The following is a 15,783-nucleotide window of genomic DNA, read 5'->3' as shown; positions in this document are numbered from 1 at the left end:
CAGGCCCCTGGCATCTGTGCGGAGAGTGCTCGGGACATTGGGGTGCCATTGGCACCACAACCATCCTCGCAGGGTTGGCCCAGTACCTTTAGTTGGGGCTGGCACGTCACTCCCTTGCTCATAAAATCTCCATGGTTCCCATGGTCCTTGAAATAAAGTCCTCAAGCCCCGACAAAGCTGGGGCTCCTCCAGCCGCCTCCTCTGATGACGGTCTAGCCTCTGGTCCCTCCCACCTGGCTCTAACCATACATGCATTCAACAGAGGGGAGGGGGCCCGCCTGGTGCCAGGCTCTGTGTGAGGCAGGGGACACTCTACTGTCACTGCAAGCCCTGAAATGGCAGAAAATAGAGCGGGACTAGAGGGAAGGGAGGTGGGAGGCTGTGGGCACAATTGCACGGTTAGGAAGGCCCATCCCAAAGCTGCGGAGGGCGGGGACAGGCAGAGGGCTCAGCAGGCAGGGGGGTGAGTCCAGGAGGAAGCTGGGAGTGGAGGGCTGTGTCTGCAGGACTGGTGGGCAGTGGTGAGGAGCCAGGAATTGATTCCATAGCAGTGGAAGGTTTTGAGCAGGGGAGGAGTGTGGTCTGAGCTGGCTGCTGGGGGCTTCGGCTATGCCCCCATCCTGGAATGCCCTCCTTTCTCTGCTGCAGCATGTCACCCAGCCCCAGACAACTCCAGGTCAGAGGGTCCCAGCCACACCCTGCCCCGTACACCCACCCGCCCTGAGCTGGCACACAGTGGCGTCCAAGATGAGTTTTTGGGCTGCTGGTCAGCTCCTTGGGGCCGCCTGCTTCCTCTGGGCCCAGCCCAGCCTGGGGTGGGCCCTGCCACACACAGAGTGGCCTGGAGAGGGCCACGGAGGCCACATGATCTGCCCACTGTGCCAGGCCACGGCTATTCGAAGCAGGCAGAGCAGAGCCTTTTCCTGGCAGCCACAGGAAGCAGTCACGGATTAGCGGTGCTAGGCGATGGGAGATAGTGCCGGGGCAGGACCACGCAGGAGGGCGCGCAAACTGGGCAGACGTCAGGGCCTGCGTACTCAGAGGCCTTGCTGATCCTCCTGGGCCTGTCTGTCTATGCACGGAGGGGAGGGAGCAAGAGCAGCAAAGAAAAGGAGAGAATGAGATGGAGAAAGAAGAGGGAGCAAGAGGGAATGGCGCCTGGGAGGGGGAGCGTGAGAGGGGAGCGGGGGAGAGCAAGTGTGTGGGGGGCAGAGACCAAGAAAGTGACAGAGCAAGAAGAGAGTGCCCGCCCCCGGGGCCCTGGGTTTGTGCATGGAGAAAGCAGAGGGTGGGCCCAGGGTGGCAGGTGGTAGCTGTGAGGGACCACTCTGGGTTGGGCAGGGATGGGTGCACACGCACACAGGTGCCTCGGCTGGGAGCATAGGGGCCTCTGGGCACAGCTGGTCCAGAAGCAGGTGTGTAAGGAGTGCCTCTGCTTTGCCAGGAGATGGACAGATGCCAAGTGTATGTCCCTTAGGAGGGGAGGCAGTTGCTACTTCAATGACCACACAAATGGGAGTCTGATTATCAAGGGTGACAATGCTTGCTCACCAGGGCAGGGTCTGCTGGGTCCCAGTGTCCAGGATAGTGCTGGGGACATGGCAAGCCCTCAGAAAATGGAACAGTGGTTGGAGAGGTGGCCCTGGCATCGAGACAGGTAGGAGGGAAGGTTGTGGTGGGAGGGCAGAGGAGCCCTTGGGCACAGGAGAAGCATGTGCAAAGGCCCTGTGCCAGAAGAGGGCTGTGGCAGAACCTGAGCCACCCTGGCTTCTCTCAGGAGTGAGCAACCTGGGACACCAGGTGTACGAGACATACCAGCCACGTGGGCAGGAAGCAGGGGCTGTGCAGAGCCAACAAAGCAGGAGGGCAAGGAGTGGCACCCCCACTGGTAGGTTTGGGTGGGGCTGCTGGCCTCTGGATGGGCAGGAGTGCCCCATCAGTGAGTGCGTGTGTGGGGACAGGCTCCATGCTGCCCTGCCTGCCTGTGCCTGCCAGGGCCCTGCCTGACCCCAGCGTGGCCACCCCGCAGGCCAGCCCTTTGGGAAGCTGGCCAGGCAGGGGCAGAGATGGCGGCCACGAAGCAGAGGAAGGCGGCCCTGAATTAATCTGTCACTAAAGCTGGCCGTGGCAGGCGAAGTCATGATTTAGATGAATAATTGAAATGCTCCGATACATTTATTATCCCTTTAGTGCAAAAGTGGCAGAGAAAGACGAGGGGTAATTGAAAAAGAGCGCACAAATCTCCACGAGAAAGCCGGCTCCTTATCGCCGAGTAAACATTTCAGTCCTAATAAACAGGAGAGACACGCGTCGGGGCCCTGTCGATTCCATCCTGATTTAGGGCCCACCTCCCTTCTTACCATACAATAGGAGTTTTTTTTTTTTATTGAGCCAGTAAAAATCTCTCCAGGAGGGAGACGAGTGGGCAGGAGTGGGCCTGGTAGGGTCTCAGGGCCTGGCTGCGACGCTGGGTGCTGCTCCAGCCCCCGCAAGTCTCCTCACCTCAGACACTGGGTCCTCCATCTGGTGGGCCTCTCCATCCCACTGTTCCTGCCAAACTCCTACTCAGCCTTCAGGGTCCAAGTCAAATGCCCCCTCTTCTGGGAATCCTCCTAGTTCTCTGAGGGCAGAGCCAAGCCCTGAGTCCCAGTGTTTGACATTCACCAACCTCCTCAGCCCAAACACACACACACACACACACACACGTGCGCACACATGCACACACACGCGCACTCAAAGAGAGTCCTGGAGAGCAATGAGGAGGAAGAGGGCTTCCCTAAGACTCACTGTGTTGCCGGAACCACCCACCTTGCTCTCAGGGCCTGGTGGGGACCCAGCCGGGAGTGCCGCAGGCCCAGGAGCCCCGGGCCCTTTGGGTTAAGCCCTTTGGCCCCAGCAGCCCCTAGGGGTGCTCACTGAGGTTGGGCGTGCCATCAGACTCCCTCTGCTCCCCGGAGGCTGTGGTCCTCTCGCACCCTGAACCACACACTCGCAGGAAAAACTTGGGTTTGCTGCACCAAAGCCCTGCAGGCCAGGCCCCGGGTGCCTTCTGGGGCCCTCTTCTAAGCCATAGCTGCTCCAGCCCTCTCTGCTTTATTGCCTGCTGCACCCCCTAGAACAGGACTGTTAGACCTGTGTCCCAGCTCCCAGGGCAGGCCCAGCGCCCAGAGGATGCAACCAGTGGCTATTCTAGGGGCTGGGAATCACCTAGAACTCTGCCCCCAGGAAGACAGGCAATAAGACTGGAAAACACAGGACTTTAAAGCGGATCAGCGTAGGAAAAGCCACAGAGCAGGGAGAGGGCTGGCATAGCGGTTATGGCCGACTGGTCCAGTTCAAATGGCGTGGCCGGGGCGGGCCAAGCACACCAGCAGACTAATGCTTGTTAAATGCTAGAAGGGTGGGTGGATAGGTGGGCAGATGGGTGGGTAGATGGACAGGTGGGTGGTTGATGGGTAGAGAGATGGGTGTGTGGGTAGGTAAATAGGTGGAAATAGGAGGGTGAGGGTGGTCAGAAGCCAGAAGCCCTGTGGGGTTGGACTCAGAAAAAGAGGGAGGAACCTCAGGAACCCTATGGAAAGACTGGGGTCCACCTGGGCAGAGTGAGGTGGGCAACCTGGGCTGCCAGTCCCTGGGTATCCTGCTGGAGCCCCCCACCCATGCAGGTGTGAACACAGAGCACATCAGGCGCTTAGGCCTGTATCCATTTTGGCCCTAGGCGGGCACCAGGCCCCCACCAGCCCAGCTTCGCCCCCACCACGGTCCCCTCCCCTCCGTGCCATCTCCACCTTGTTCCAATCACATTAGCAGAGTGACAGCCCCGGTGAGCACTTTCGATGGCTCCATAAATCTCGGCCGCGTTAAAAGGCTGGACTGCGGGCCCACTTCCTCCTGGGTCCCGGCCCACCCCATCCATCTCTGCGTCAGTCAGGCCGTGCCTGGGGCCTGCTCCAGCTGCCTCTTCCCCTCAGTCCTGCAGGAAGGGAAGCTGGAAGGACCCCGCTGTGCCTCCCCATGCAGCCTGGCCATCCATGAGCCGCCCCTGCCCTGCCAAACCTCACTGGCGCCCACCGCACTCGTCAGCAGAGTCCTTAACACAAAAGGTGGTCCCTGCCTTTACCTGTGCCTCATTCGGTCATTCAATGACCATTTGTTGAGCACCTACTACATATGCCAGACCCAGTTCTAGGGACTGGTGATGCAGTGATGCCCTGTGGACCCCTGTTCTCAGGGGGAGACAGACAACAAATGATGAACATGATAAATAAGCAAATTATATGGCACCTTAGGAAGAGAGGCACCCTGAGGACAAGAAAAACCAAGAGCGGGGGGGGGGTGAGGGCTCCGGGGGGTGCAGGGTGGGTGGGCCAGGGTCAAGCAGCGGCAGCTTCAATTAGGGGTCAGGGGGAGCCTCACTGAGAAGGCGGCATGCCAGTAAACTCCGTAAGAGACGAAGGGAGCAGCCACGTGGCATCTGGAAGAGCATTCCAGGCAGAGGGAACAGACAATGCACAGGCCCTGAGGCGGGAGCGGGCCAGATCTGTTCCAGGAACTGCAAGGAGGTCGGTGTGGCTGCTGCAGAGTGACAGGGATGAGCAGCGGCCATAAATCTTACAGGTGGCTGGGGACCTGCTGGGTCATGGTAAGGACCATGGCCTTGGCTGTGAGGTGAGAGCCCAGGCAGAGTGCTGAGCAGAAGAGGAGTGACGGCCTGACTCAGGATCTACACGGGCCACACCTTTCTGTGCACCTTTGTCTTCTGGAGCTGAAGGGTCTCTGGCACCTGCAGCATCTTCCAGCTCCCCTCCTCCCGGCTGGCCTCTGGCTGCTTGGATCTTCTGTGTCTCCCCAAAACCCCACATCCCCCTCGATTCAGGCCTTCACCCGTGCTGCTCCCCATGCCCAGGACGGCCCGCTGCTCTCACTGGAGCGCTCAGGGCTCTTCACCGGGCTCCCACTGGGCCTTCGCATCCCACCCGCAGCGCGCAGACCCCCCCTGTGTAACGTGGCCTGGGGGCTCTGGCAGGGCAGGTGCCAGCCCCCTCTGCTGCTCGGCAGATCTTCCCTGGCGCCCAGCTCAGGGCCCAGCCTGTGGCAGGGGCTCAGTCACTGGGCGGTGAGTGAAGAGACACGGGGAGGGCAGCAGCGGGGAGGGCAGCAGCGGGCAGGGCAGGGCAGGTGCTACATTAACTAGGGCCCCCGAGGTCTCCAAAGGACAGACTTCAGAAGAGGGTCACAGAAGAGGTGCACAGAAAGGTGTGGGCCATCTAGATCCTGAGTCAGGCCGTCACCCCTCTTCTGCTCAGCACTCTGCCTGGGCTCTCGCCTCACAGCCAAGGCCACAGTCCTTACTGTGACCCAGCAGGTCCCCAGCCATCTGTAAGATTCATGGCCCACTGTCTGTGGGCCCCCAGCCCCAGTGAAGCCCCTCATTCTGTGAGGCAGCTGGGATGGCCGTGACCTTCACAGGGAGAGCTGGAGGAGAAACAGAGGCGAGTGGGAGCGAAAACATCTCTGGCCACAAACAGACCCCCCGTCCTGCATCCTGGCCGGTCACTGACAGCTCTTACCACCGCTCTTATTTATTCCTGACCTTCCTGCCCCTTTTATTTTTCCCCCTTTTAAAACCTGGCCTGGTCCCCACCACCGCTGCCGTAAACATGCCCCGGGATTTATCCGACGGCGCATTAACCCCTGGCCCCCGGCTCACCAATCATCTGGCTGCCTGTGCCGACAGCAGGCAGCCCGGCGGGCCGAGGCACAGCTGTGGTCGGCCTGGGCAGTGCGGCGAGGCAGCCCCCCAGGTACCTGCTTACCTTGGTCTGGACCCTTGGCGGCCTGCCCCACTCGGACCTCCAACCTGCCCACCTGGCCCCGTAGGAGCCACTGCTTCCTGGTGGTTAGCACACCAACCTTCTTGGGGCTGACTGGCTGGCGGAGCTCTCCCTGACCCCACTCCACCAGGCCCTGCTCCCAGGCCTGGCCCTGGTGGCGGAGCTGCCCTGCAAGGTTTCGGGGCAGAGCAGATAACTGTGTCCTGACAAGTGGGTACAGGGGTTGCTGAGGTCAGGTGGGTGGGGGCAGGGCAGTGCTTTCCCCCACACCTGCACCCCTAATCCCAGGCTCAGCCCCTTCTAAACTTCAAGTGTCCCCCAAACCCCAGTTACAGACCAGGATCCTCTGTTCAGAGGGTGGGGACACCAGCAGTGAAGGAGCCCAGCCTGCCATCCGGGTGTCCCGTTCTATCTCAGTGATGGCAGGCTGGGCAGGGCTGGGAGGTGGGAGGCAGAAAAGAAGGGCGAGAAGGAAGAGCCCCACCCAGCCCCAGCCAGCCCCATGCCCCCAGGCCACAGCAAGGGCCCACTCACCTCCGCCGCCTCCCAGCAGGGAGCTGTTGGCTGCAAAAGAGAAAGACAAAGGCTGGTCAGTTGGGAGGGGTGGCAGGCAGGGCAGCGCTGTGAGGGGACAGCGGTGTGGGGCTGTCAGCTGGGTCTGGTGGTGGCCCAGGTCCCTGGGTCTCCTCTGAGGGGTGGAGCTGGGACTTCCCAGTGGGCCTGGGCTTTGTAGGGTGCTGGGGGTGGGGCAGCAGCTGCCTGAGGGGTCTAGAGTGGCTGGCCTGGTGCAGAGGTGCGGCCTGTCCCTGCCCTCGGGGCTCCCCAGCTGCGGAGGGGCACAGACCGGAAGCCACTAGGATGCAAACGTGCGCCTGCAGTTGCCAAGTGCCCCTGGAGAATAAATGTGTATGTGGGTGGGGGGACTGGGAAACCAGGGCCCGGGGAGCCTAACATGACAGTGACAGCAGGGACCATGTGTGATGCAGGATGCCATCCAGGGGCGGTGCAGTGAGGGCCCAGGGCACTGGGTTCAACAGATGGGTGGCTTGAGCCACCCTGCTCTGTGCCTCAGTTTCCCCAGGGGGAAAAGGCCACACCACAGGGTTGGTGTGAAGGTCAAGGGAAAGAGAGGGTCCTGAGCTCCAGCTCCATGCCCCCTCTCTGGCCTGAAGCCTGGCGCTGGGCAGCCAGCTGCCGGGGCTGCCCTGTCCATCTCCCCCTGCCTGACCGGCTGGCCTCACTCCTCTCCACGGGGCTGATGTGCGGCAAGGGGAAGTCAGCGGCTTCTCCGGTGCCTGTCAGGGCTGTGCCAGCCAACACCGCCCCTCAGCCTGGGCTCCAGCTTCTGGCCGCACAGCTGCTGATCAGAAGTGATGGGTAAGATGGGCAGGTGCCTTCCCCGGCCTGGGGGCTGCCTAGGTCAGGGTCCAGCTGGGCCTCAGCCCCCCAGCCCAAGGAGTCCTGGCTCCCAGGCAGGGCCTTCTGCTCCTACATGGCTCTGGCACCTACCCTACCTCCCCAGGTCCTGTCGCAGCTCCTGTGTATGAGGGGGACACGGAGCAGAGCCCAGGCCAGGACTGGGGCCACTTCCAGGATGGCCAGGCTGCAGGCCTGGGCCGCCCTGTGGAACCTGTGGGTGCTGCTAAGTGGTGTCAGTGGCTCCGAGTGGCCGGTGTCCCAGAGCTGACAGCTCTTTGCTTGGGGAATAATTAATTCCACAGCCTGAAAACCCAGGGCTGCAAGTTGCCACGTTACTTGTGAGATTAATACAAGCAGCTAATTAAGATGGAGAGGCGAGGAGTGGCTGGGCGCTCCCAGAGCAGTGCTGAGCCACAGGGAAGCAAGAGGGGAGCGGCTGCAAGCGGGGGCCAGGGTGAGGGCCTGCGATGGACCACGGCGGGCCCCAGGCAGGCCCGGGCCCAGCCCCCAGCAGCTCTGGATGTGGCCTCTGCCCCGTGAGCAAGGACTGTTTATTTGCCAGGCATAGACTGAGAGCACAAATGGTCCTATTTACTGTCATAACAAAGCCAAAAGGGGGGTGTTATTGCTCCTGTTTTGCAGACAAGGAAACTGAGGCCCAGAGAGTGGGCTGCGCAATGGTGGTAATAGTACAGGACCTGGGACTGTCTGACTCCACAGTCAAGCCGCAAAGCAGGCTGACCACAAGGCGCGCTGCCCGAGGGACTGGCACAGGGAGGCTGGGGCCGGCTCGCAAGGCACGCAGCAGGCCCTTCAGATGCAGTCCTGACCCACCCCCCAACCCCAGCAAGTCTGGCTGCAGAGACGAGGGGCTAGACAGCTGGAGAGCTCTGCCCCAGAGCCAGCGGGGAGATCGGGCACCTCAGGTTGGAGGGTAGCCCCCCCGGTCCTCGGGCAGTCCTGGTGTTGTCAGAAGCTGCCCTCCAAGGCCCTTCCCCACCTCCCTGCATCACCTCTCTCTTAATTAATACTCGCCACAAACGAGCTGGTTCCTGCTCACAGAGCTCCGTGCCAAAGGGGTTGGCAGTGAGCCTCGGAGGGGTAGGAGAGGAGGGGGCACTGACCTGCTGTTCTTCAGGCCCCCATTAGAAAGGGATGCCAACCCCACACCTTCCTGGCACCCCTGAAACCCCACCATGTGTGAGCCTGCCCAGGGGGGAACCGGCCACAAGTCCAAAAGGCCAGGAACATCCAGGGGCTGAGGAGGGACTTCACCAGGCTGAGTGGGGAGAGGCCGGCCAGGCGGCCAGGTGTGTTGGCAGCAACAGGTGGGAGAGGCAGGTGGGGCTGGGGCTGGAAGCTCAGACTTGGTACACAGCAAAGACCTGGTCACCGGCTGTCCCCAGGCTCAGAGGTGGGCTAGGAAGCTGGTCTGCAGGGTCCTCCTATTCCCCTAGCCTGCCTTGCCCAGCAGGCCCACGGGTGGTCTGGACCCAGACCCTCTGCTCCTCTTAGCTCCCGGCCCCTGTCTGACCCTCTCCTCGTGGGCCTGGCCACCGGATGCTCCCGTAAGACTGCCTGAGACCCTCACAGCTGGGCCAGGCTGCTGGGGGATGGCTTGGGGACAAGGCCCACAAAGGGGAGCAGGCAGGCCCCCAGTGGGGGGCTCAGCCTCTCTGGCGGGGAGTTCTGGCCACGCTTCCCTCCTCCCCTCAGGCTGGACGCTGCTCTTTGGTCCACAGTCCCCCCCACTATGCTGCCCCCGTGCCCTGCTCCCCTCAGACTGGTTTGAGGCTCCAACTGACAAATGATCATTAGCCCATTTTTCAGGCCCATGGAGAGACTTGCGAGTGGAGAGGAGTTTGAGCCAGGGTGGCTGGTTGCCAGCACCCACACTATTAACCCCTGCAGGCTCTTTCGGCCTGAGTGGGTCTCTGACACCTTCCTGCTGAGGTGTGGTGACGGGTGAGCAGTCAGTGACATGAGGACAAACTCTGGACTTCAGTCCAAACCAGGGTTGGTGACCCAGCCCACCCAAGGAACCGAAACCTGCCCTGGCCAAGCAGGGGTCTTTGGGCTCCTGAGGAGCTAAGCAGGGCCCAGGCCTTGCCAGGCCTGGGGGAGGGGATGGGGCTTGTCCTGGCTCTGGCGGGGGCCTGGGCTCCTGGGGCGGAGTGTGTGCCTTGGGGGTTGGGGGGGCCTTTTCCGCAGCCTGCCAGCAAGTCCACCTATGGGCTGATCCCTGCAGAGCGAGGTGGGCCGTCCTGCTGCATCCCCGTGGACATGCGTGCGCCATGCTCTACTGGACTTGATTAACAGGCTCTGAGGCTCAGCGCTGGGCTGTGACCTTGTGATAGAAACTAGGTCCACACCCCTCAACGCTAGTCCCTGCCAAGTCCTCCGTCCCAACAGTCCACCAGGCCAGGGGCAGGGGATCCCGGGGGCCCCGCCCCCACCCCACTGCTCATGCATGCACTCCCCCAAGCCCCCATGTGGCCCTGTGCCCACCCTATACCTTCCCAGGCCCAGGGCGCCCCCCCGCCGGCCCAGCCCTCCCCTGTCCTACCCGCGCCATCCCAGGTGCTGGGGGGGAGCGGCTGCCCAGTGTGCGTCCCAGCTCCCGGCCTGCTTTAGGGCTGGCACATGGCCACGGCCCAGTGAAAGGGTGAGGGCCAGGCCCTGAGTGCTTGGCCCCTGTCGCTACAGGTTGGAGGAGGCCCTGGGGCAAAAGTGGGCCGAGCCAGACCCTTCTTCACCCTCTACACAAAACATTTTAACTGGGTGCCAACTGGTGCTAGGTGCTAATAAGCACCTAGAGACAAACATGGCACAGTCGGGGGCCTGGGGAGCTCCAGTACTGGGGCCAGTAGGGGAGCATGTAAATGCCATGACAGGTGAGGGAGGTACAAGGCTTGGGGAAGTCTGGAGACTGGGAGGGCTTCACAGAGGAGGTGGCAATGGAGCTGAGGCTTGAGGAAGGGGGACACACACCTTCAAGGCAGGGAGGGGTCACTGCGCAGGCCAGGGCAGGCCCCATAATGGGCCCAAGGAGGCCAAGCATTTCCCTGGATGGCCGAGGGGCTGCGGGGGTGTTTGTGCTGGGGAAGGACAAGATTGGCTTTATCGGACTCCACGGGCTGCAGGGGGACTGACGAGACTAGAATCAGGTTGAGCAGAGGCTCTGGGGTACCCGGACTCCCCTTGCTCTTCTGGTGGCCCCCTACTGCTCACCCCCTGCTGCCCTCCAGGCAGCACCTCATTGAAAGAACAGACCCCCTCTCTCGGCCCAGGCAGGGTTCTGTGGGCCTGTGCCTGAGCCCATAATACTTTTTTAGGACTCATGAAATATAATATCTTTTGAAACCAGAAGAAAAAAAAGAACTTTTAGGTTGAAGAAAAGTTTTTAATACATAAAGTTAATATACTTGCCTTTCATGCCAACAAAGTCATAAAATAAAGTTTTAATGTTCTTTTCTAGGGGAAGGTCCCACCCACAGTGGCAGAAGCACCTGGACCTAGGCCGGGTAAGGGGGTCCTCACTCGCAGGGACTCACTCAGTCCTACCCAGTGTGGAAGATACTCTCACTCACCCATTTTACAGACTAGAGAGCCGAGCCATGGGAATGATCTTCCCACACTGAAAAATCTCCTATTTCATCCCTGCTTCCTGGTTAAACCCTCCCAAAGCTCCCCTTTACCCTCAGAATAAAGAACTGGCCCTTAGCATGCCCAGGTCTGTGGGCCATGCTCACTTGTGCCCTCATCTTTCTCCCCATTCCCCTTCATCTCTCCCTCTGCCACACCTCAGGTCCTCAAACTTGCCCCATTTCCTCCAGCCCCAGGGCCTTTGCATGGGCTGGTACCTCTGCTTGGAAGAGACCCTGACCCTAAGAGCCAGCTGGAGGAGCACACCCATCTCCCCTGGTCTGGAGCTGGTCCCTGGTTGCACTCCCTCGTGGGCCTCCGGCATCCTCACCTCCCAGGTTAAGTGCCTACCTCGCGGCCCTGCTCCCAGCCCTGCGGGTCTCATCCACAACTTGTGTCCCCAGCTTGAAGCACAGAGCCCAGCACAGACCAGGTGTCCATAAATGAAACCGCCAGGTCACGGATTGTGCCCAGCAGTACTCAGCTAGGCCGCCTGCAGGTCTGCCTGGCTCTGAAGCCCAGGCTCGTGTTCACCAGGCCTTGCAGAAGAGCCCACCCTGGGGACCCTCAGGAGGCAGGACCTGGGCTGGCCCAAGGGCAGCAGCAGGAGGTGGTGGTGTAGGCGCTGCCTGGGCTTCTCCCTGATGGAGACTAAATCCTGCAGCTGCGGCTGGGTTGGGGGGGCACTCAGGGGGGAGCGGGGGCTCTGGGCAGGGACTGGGCCACCAGAGAGGAGACCCAGTGACCCGGGGAAAGTGCTGAGCAGGTTACTGGGCCAGAGAGAGGCTGGGGGAGTGGGCACAGCGGTGACTTTGAGGCAGGCCCGGCCCATCTGCATGCTTCCAGAGGCCGCAGCTGTGTGGGAGGCCGCCAGCCAGGCTGGGCAGTGTGGGCTGCTCTCCCAGATCACCCAGCCCTCAGCCAGGCCTGCTTTCCTCCACCCTGTCCAGCTAGATCTCAGCTTTCTATCATGCGACAAGTATGCAAATCCAGCTCCTACTATGTGCCAGGCCCTGGGACAGAGAGAGGCAAGGCTGCTGGCATGGAGCTCATCACCCAGCCGAGACATGGGCAAGGGACAGTAGAGCAAGAGGGAACCTGAGCAAGAATCACCACTAGGGTCGGCGGCTGTGATGGGGATGAAAGGGAGGAGAGTGGTGGGCAGGTGGGCACGGCGGGGAGGAGTCCAGGACCTGCTGGCCAGTGGGAATGGCTGTGGGGAGCACGCTCAGGCAGAAGTGTGCAAAGGTCCTGAGGCACAGTGAGGCAGCTTTGTGGCTGAAGCAGAATGAGTGGAGGGAGAGGAGTAGGAGAGGAGGTCAGGGGCAATGGGACCAGGGCTGGTCCGCACGCTGCCCAGGTGACGCCTTCCCAGACCCCACCCCGGAGCAGAAGCCTCCTTTCTACTCCCCATGCCTGTGCATCCCCTGTCCCAGACCTTAGCACTGTGGCTGCCCGTTTCTGGCCTGCCTCTCTCCGCTGGCAGAGCCCCCACTGCTCATCAGCACCCCAGAGTCGGGCTTAGTGCCTGGTGCCCGTGGGGACACTTGACTGACTGACCACTGGCTGGCTGGCAGCCCCACCAGGAGGTTTAGGGGAGTGGGCTTTGTTCTTAGGAAATCAACACCATTGCCCACCCCTGCCCTTCCCGCAGGCCTGCAGCGGGTATCCGTATTACTTAAGGGTGAGTCGTTTAAAACATGATTAGAAATGCCCCACAGATGGAATAAAATGTGAAATGTGCTGAATTTTTGAAGATAAAACAGGAGACTTCAAAGGCATCTCAAGCTGGGAGAACAGTTGCTATGTTTGACAAGCTCTGTCCCCCCCAGGCCAAGGTCACTGTCCTCCGAGGTGGGGCAGCCCAGTGGAAAGCATGAAGCTTACTGGACATTCCCAGGCTTGGGGACAGGTGGGGGCCTTATGGGGGGAGAGCAGCTCACATTTATTGGCACTAACTGCAGGCTTTCTTATGGGACTTCGGTTGATCCTCCTAGCGTGTGTGTACATGTGTACACGTACCCCTTCCTGCCCTGTTGATAGATGGGGACACTGAGGCACAGAGAGGTGATGTGATTTGAGGCCACAGCCCTTCGCAGGAGGGGCCACTGTGCTTGTGATTTGCAAGGCGGGGTCCTGAAGCCCACAGCTGTGATGACCTTGGGCCAGCTGTCCACCCCCTGGGACCTCAGTTTCCTCATCTGTTGGGGGCGGGAGGCCCTTATGGGGGATAGATGATGAAGTTAAAAATGCCTGCAAAAGTGTTACTGCCTCACAGAGCTTCATGGTGGTGATGGGCACGGCAGCTGGGATCCCTGGCAGAGAGGTCCCAGGTCCATCTGGGCAGCCAGGGAGAAGGGTGAGGTTAGCCTGCCGGCAGGTTGGATTAATAACAAAAATAAAAACAGCAGCTTGTTCTCATCAAGGTTTGCTCAGCAGCTTCCTAGGGAGAGCCACGGGGACCCTGCTGAATGAAGGGCTCCATTTTACAGATGGGGAAACCGAGGCTGGGATAAGTGCCTGGCCTGAGGCCATACAGTTTAGGGTAGTAGAAACAGGATTTGAATCCCACCGGTCTGACTGCAGTCTGGACCAGGAAGCATCCTATTCAGCCAGATGTGACCTGTTTCCCTCCAGTACTGGGCCCCTCACCCCATCTTCCTTGAGCAGAGCCCTGTGATTCCTTAAATCTGTTGGGAGTTGTACCCAGCTGGGTCCCCTTTACAGGGTCTCCCCCTACTGGCCCTTTGCCAGACCCCATTTCCTCTGCCTCCCGTCTCAATCATGCCCCATGCCTCCCTGCTCTCCACTGCCCCATCCCCCACATCCATCTGGGCTCCGGTCCCATTCCCTGGTCCACCCCAGGCGTCTCAGGCCCCTGCCTCTCCCTATACAAGCCACCCACTCAGCCATTTCAGCTCAAGACAGGTGACTTGGCTGCGCCTCCTGCCAGCCGTGGCCTCTCCTTGGTCCCTCTTCCCTGGGTTCCTTGGGCTCTGCCCCTGGAGACCCAGCCTCTCAGCCAGCCACCCCCAGCCTGGACCCCAAACTGTTGGAACCCCAAACCCCTCAACTCCCACTCTCCAAGACCCATCCCCAGGCACCTTCCATGTTCTGATATTTTGTTATGCAAGAAATCCATGTTCGTTGCCCTGAATTGGACAACATGCCCAGGCGAAAAGCGGAAGACAGGCGAGTCACCCATTAGCTCATCATGCAGAGTCAGCCCGTTCATACTTTCCTGCAGGACCTTTTAGACTTTAAACAAAAACAAAAAATAGCTAATAATATATTTATCCGGCAAATTTTCTGTGCCAGGCATTGGGCCAAGTGTTTCTGGTGGATTCTTTCATTTCATTTTTCTCTCCCCTGAGAGCTTAATGAGAAGGACCTATTATTTTTCCCACCTTACGGATGAGGAAATAGAGGCTCAGAGAGGCTGAGTGATTTGCCCAATGTCACACAGCTGGGCAGTAGGAGAGCTGGGGTTTGAATCAGGTAGTCTGATTTCAAAGGGCCTCCAGCTGCCTGGGCCTCCCCTCCCCCAGGAGCCAGGGGGCAGGCGTTCAGCGCCCCACCATTAGCATAACCAAGAGCAACCCTAAAACCCAATTACCAGAGATGGCTTGGGCCCCAGCCAGCCGGCGCAGGCTCCATCTCAGCAGGACCGAGGGGCTGGGGCCTGAGAGCCCTGGCGAGGGGGAGACTGGATGGCACAGGAAAATGTCCCCGGGGGAGGGGCCCAGAGGGGCCCCTCATCCCCTGTCTGCTGCTCAGGGTGGTGTGGGCTGGTCCTCAAGGCAGCCTTGAACCCCTGCCCAGCCCCAGATGGACAGACCCAACTATTCCCAAGGAAGGGTCACGGGTTCCTCCACCCTGAGCTTGCTGGGTGATTCCAGGCAACCCCTTGCCCTCTCTGAGCTTCAGTTTTCTTCTTAAAAGGAGAAAGCCAGGGGATATTTGAGCAGAAAACCAACTATGCATTTGGAGGAGTTAAGAGTTCTGGCTCTGAACAGCCAGTCAGGCTGGGACTCCATTTTTGACCTCCCAGGAGGCCAAGCACGGCCTCCTCCCTTCTGGGCCACTCCTCTGCTGCCCCTCCCTCCCCCGTTTTTTAGTGACTTCATAAAAGCAGGCATAAGCATGCACTGGCCACTTGACCTTCCCCATCCAGACAAACAAATACAATGTCATAGTGAGTAGAAGCCCTCTTTCTCCCCCACAGAGGAACTCACTATTCTGCATTGGGCATGATTTTCTTTATAGTTTTACTATCTATGTCCAACAAGATATTACCTAGGTCTGCATGTCTAGTCGTATATAGAGTCGCTGCTACTGTCCACAGTAATGTTTGGAAGATCATCTAGACAGGCCCATGATGCTCTAGCCGGCCTGTTTTCATGGCGATATAAGATTCCAGGTCAGGACTGGCCCACATGCATACCCCTGTTCTCCCACTAACCAACAGGCAAACGTGCACAGTTTTGTGCCTTGCAAAGAGAGCTGCAGTGGCATCTTGCACACATCCCCTGCGTACATGTGCAGGGGCTTCTCCTGGGTATATGCCTGGGAGTGGAAGTGCAAGGTTATGCACAGCTTTAACATTACTAGTTATTGCCAAAGTGCTCTCCAAAGTGGTTGTTCAGATAATCGTTTTAAAATATAAATCAGATCATGTCACTTGCCTGCTTAAAACTCTCAAATAGCTTCTTATTTTGCTTAGAATAAAATCCATACTCCCCTCCACAAATGCATATGGCTGCATACCACACTCGGCTCCCCACAATCTCCTGGCCTCCTTCCTCTTCCTTGAACAGGTCTGACTCTTCCACACCCCAGGGTCTTTGCACACACTGCTCCCTCTCTCTAGCACTCTCTTCTTCCA

At 59.7% G+C, this 15,783-nt stretch overlaps 1 protein-coding gene and 1 long non-coding RNA gene across 3 annotated transcripts in view; both read right to left on the bottom strand.

The window, feature by feature from the left end:
* The window catches only part of MACROD1 (mono-ADP ribosylhydrolase 1), a 140,500-nt gene that overhangs the window by 7,347 nt on the left and 117,370 nt on the right, over positions 1-15,783 (bottom strand). For both annotated transcript variants that reach the window (XM_036995691.2, XM_036995690.2), the window contains exon 4: positions 6,369-6,398. In XM_036995691.2, the coding sequence (XP_036851586.1) occupies positions 6,369-6,398 (30 nt within the window). The remainder of the gene's footprint in view (positions 1-6,368; positions 6,399-15,783) is intronic.
* On the bottom strand, positions 1,649-6,358 carry LOC108385870 (uncharacterized). The gene is made up of 3 exons (XR_001850416.3): positions 3,789-6,358; positions 2,503-2,620; positions 1,649-2,287 (listed from the first exon to the last, which is right to left on the bottom strand). It is a non-coding gene; the product is annotated as an uncharacterized lncRNA (long non-coding RNA).

The sequence above is a fragment of the Manis javanica genome, chromosome 11 (genome assembly GCF_040802235.1).
Source record: "Manis javanica isolate MJ-LG chromosome 11, MJ_LKY, whole genome shotgun sequence".
Classification (NCBI taxonomy): domain Eukaryota; kingdom Metazoa; phylum Chordata; class Mammalia; order Pholidota; family Manidae; genus Manis; species Manis javanica.
This window is presented reverse-complemented; position numbering and strand designations above follow the sequence as displayed.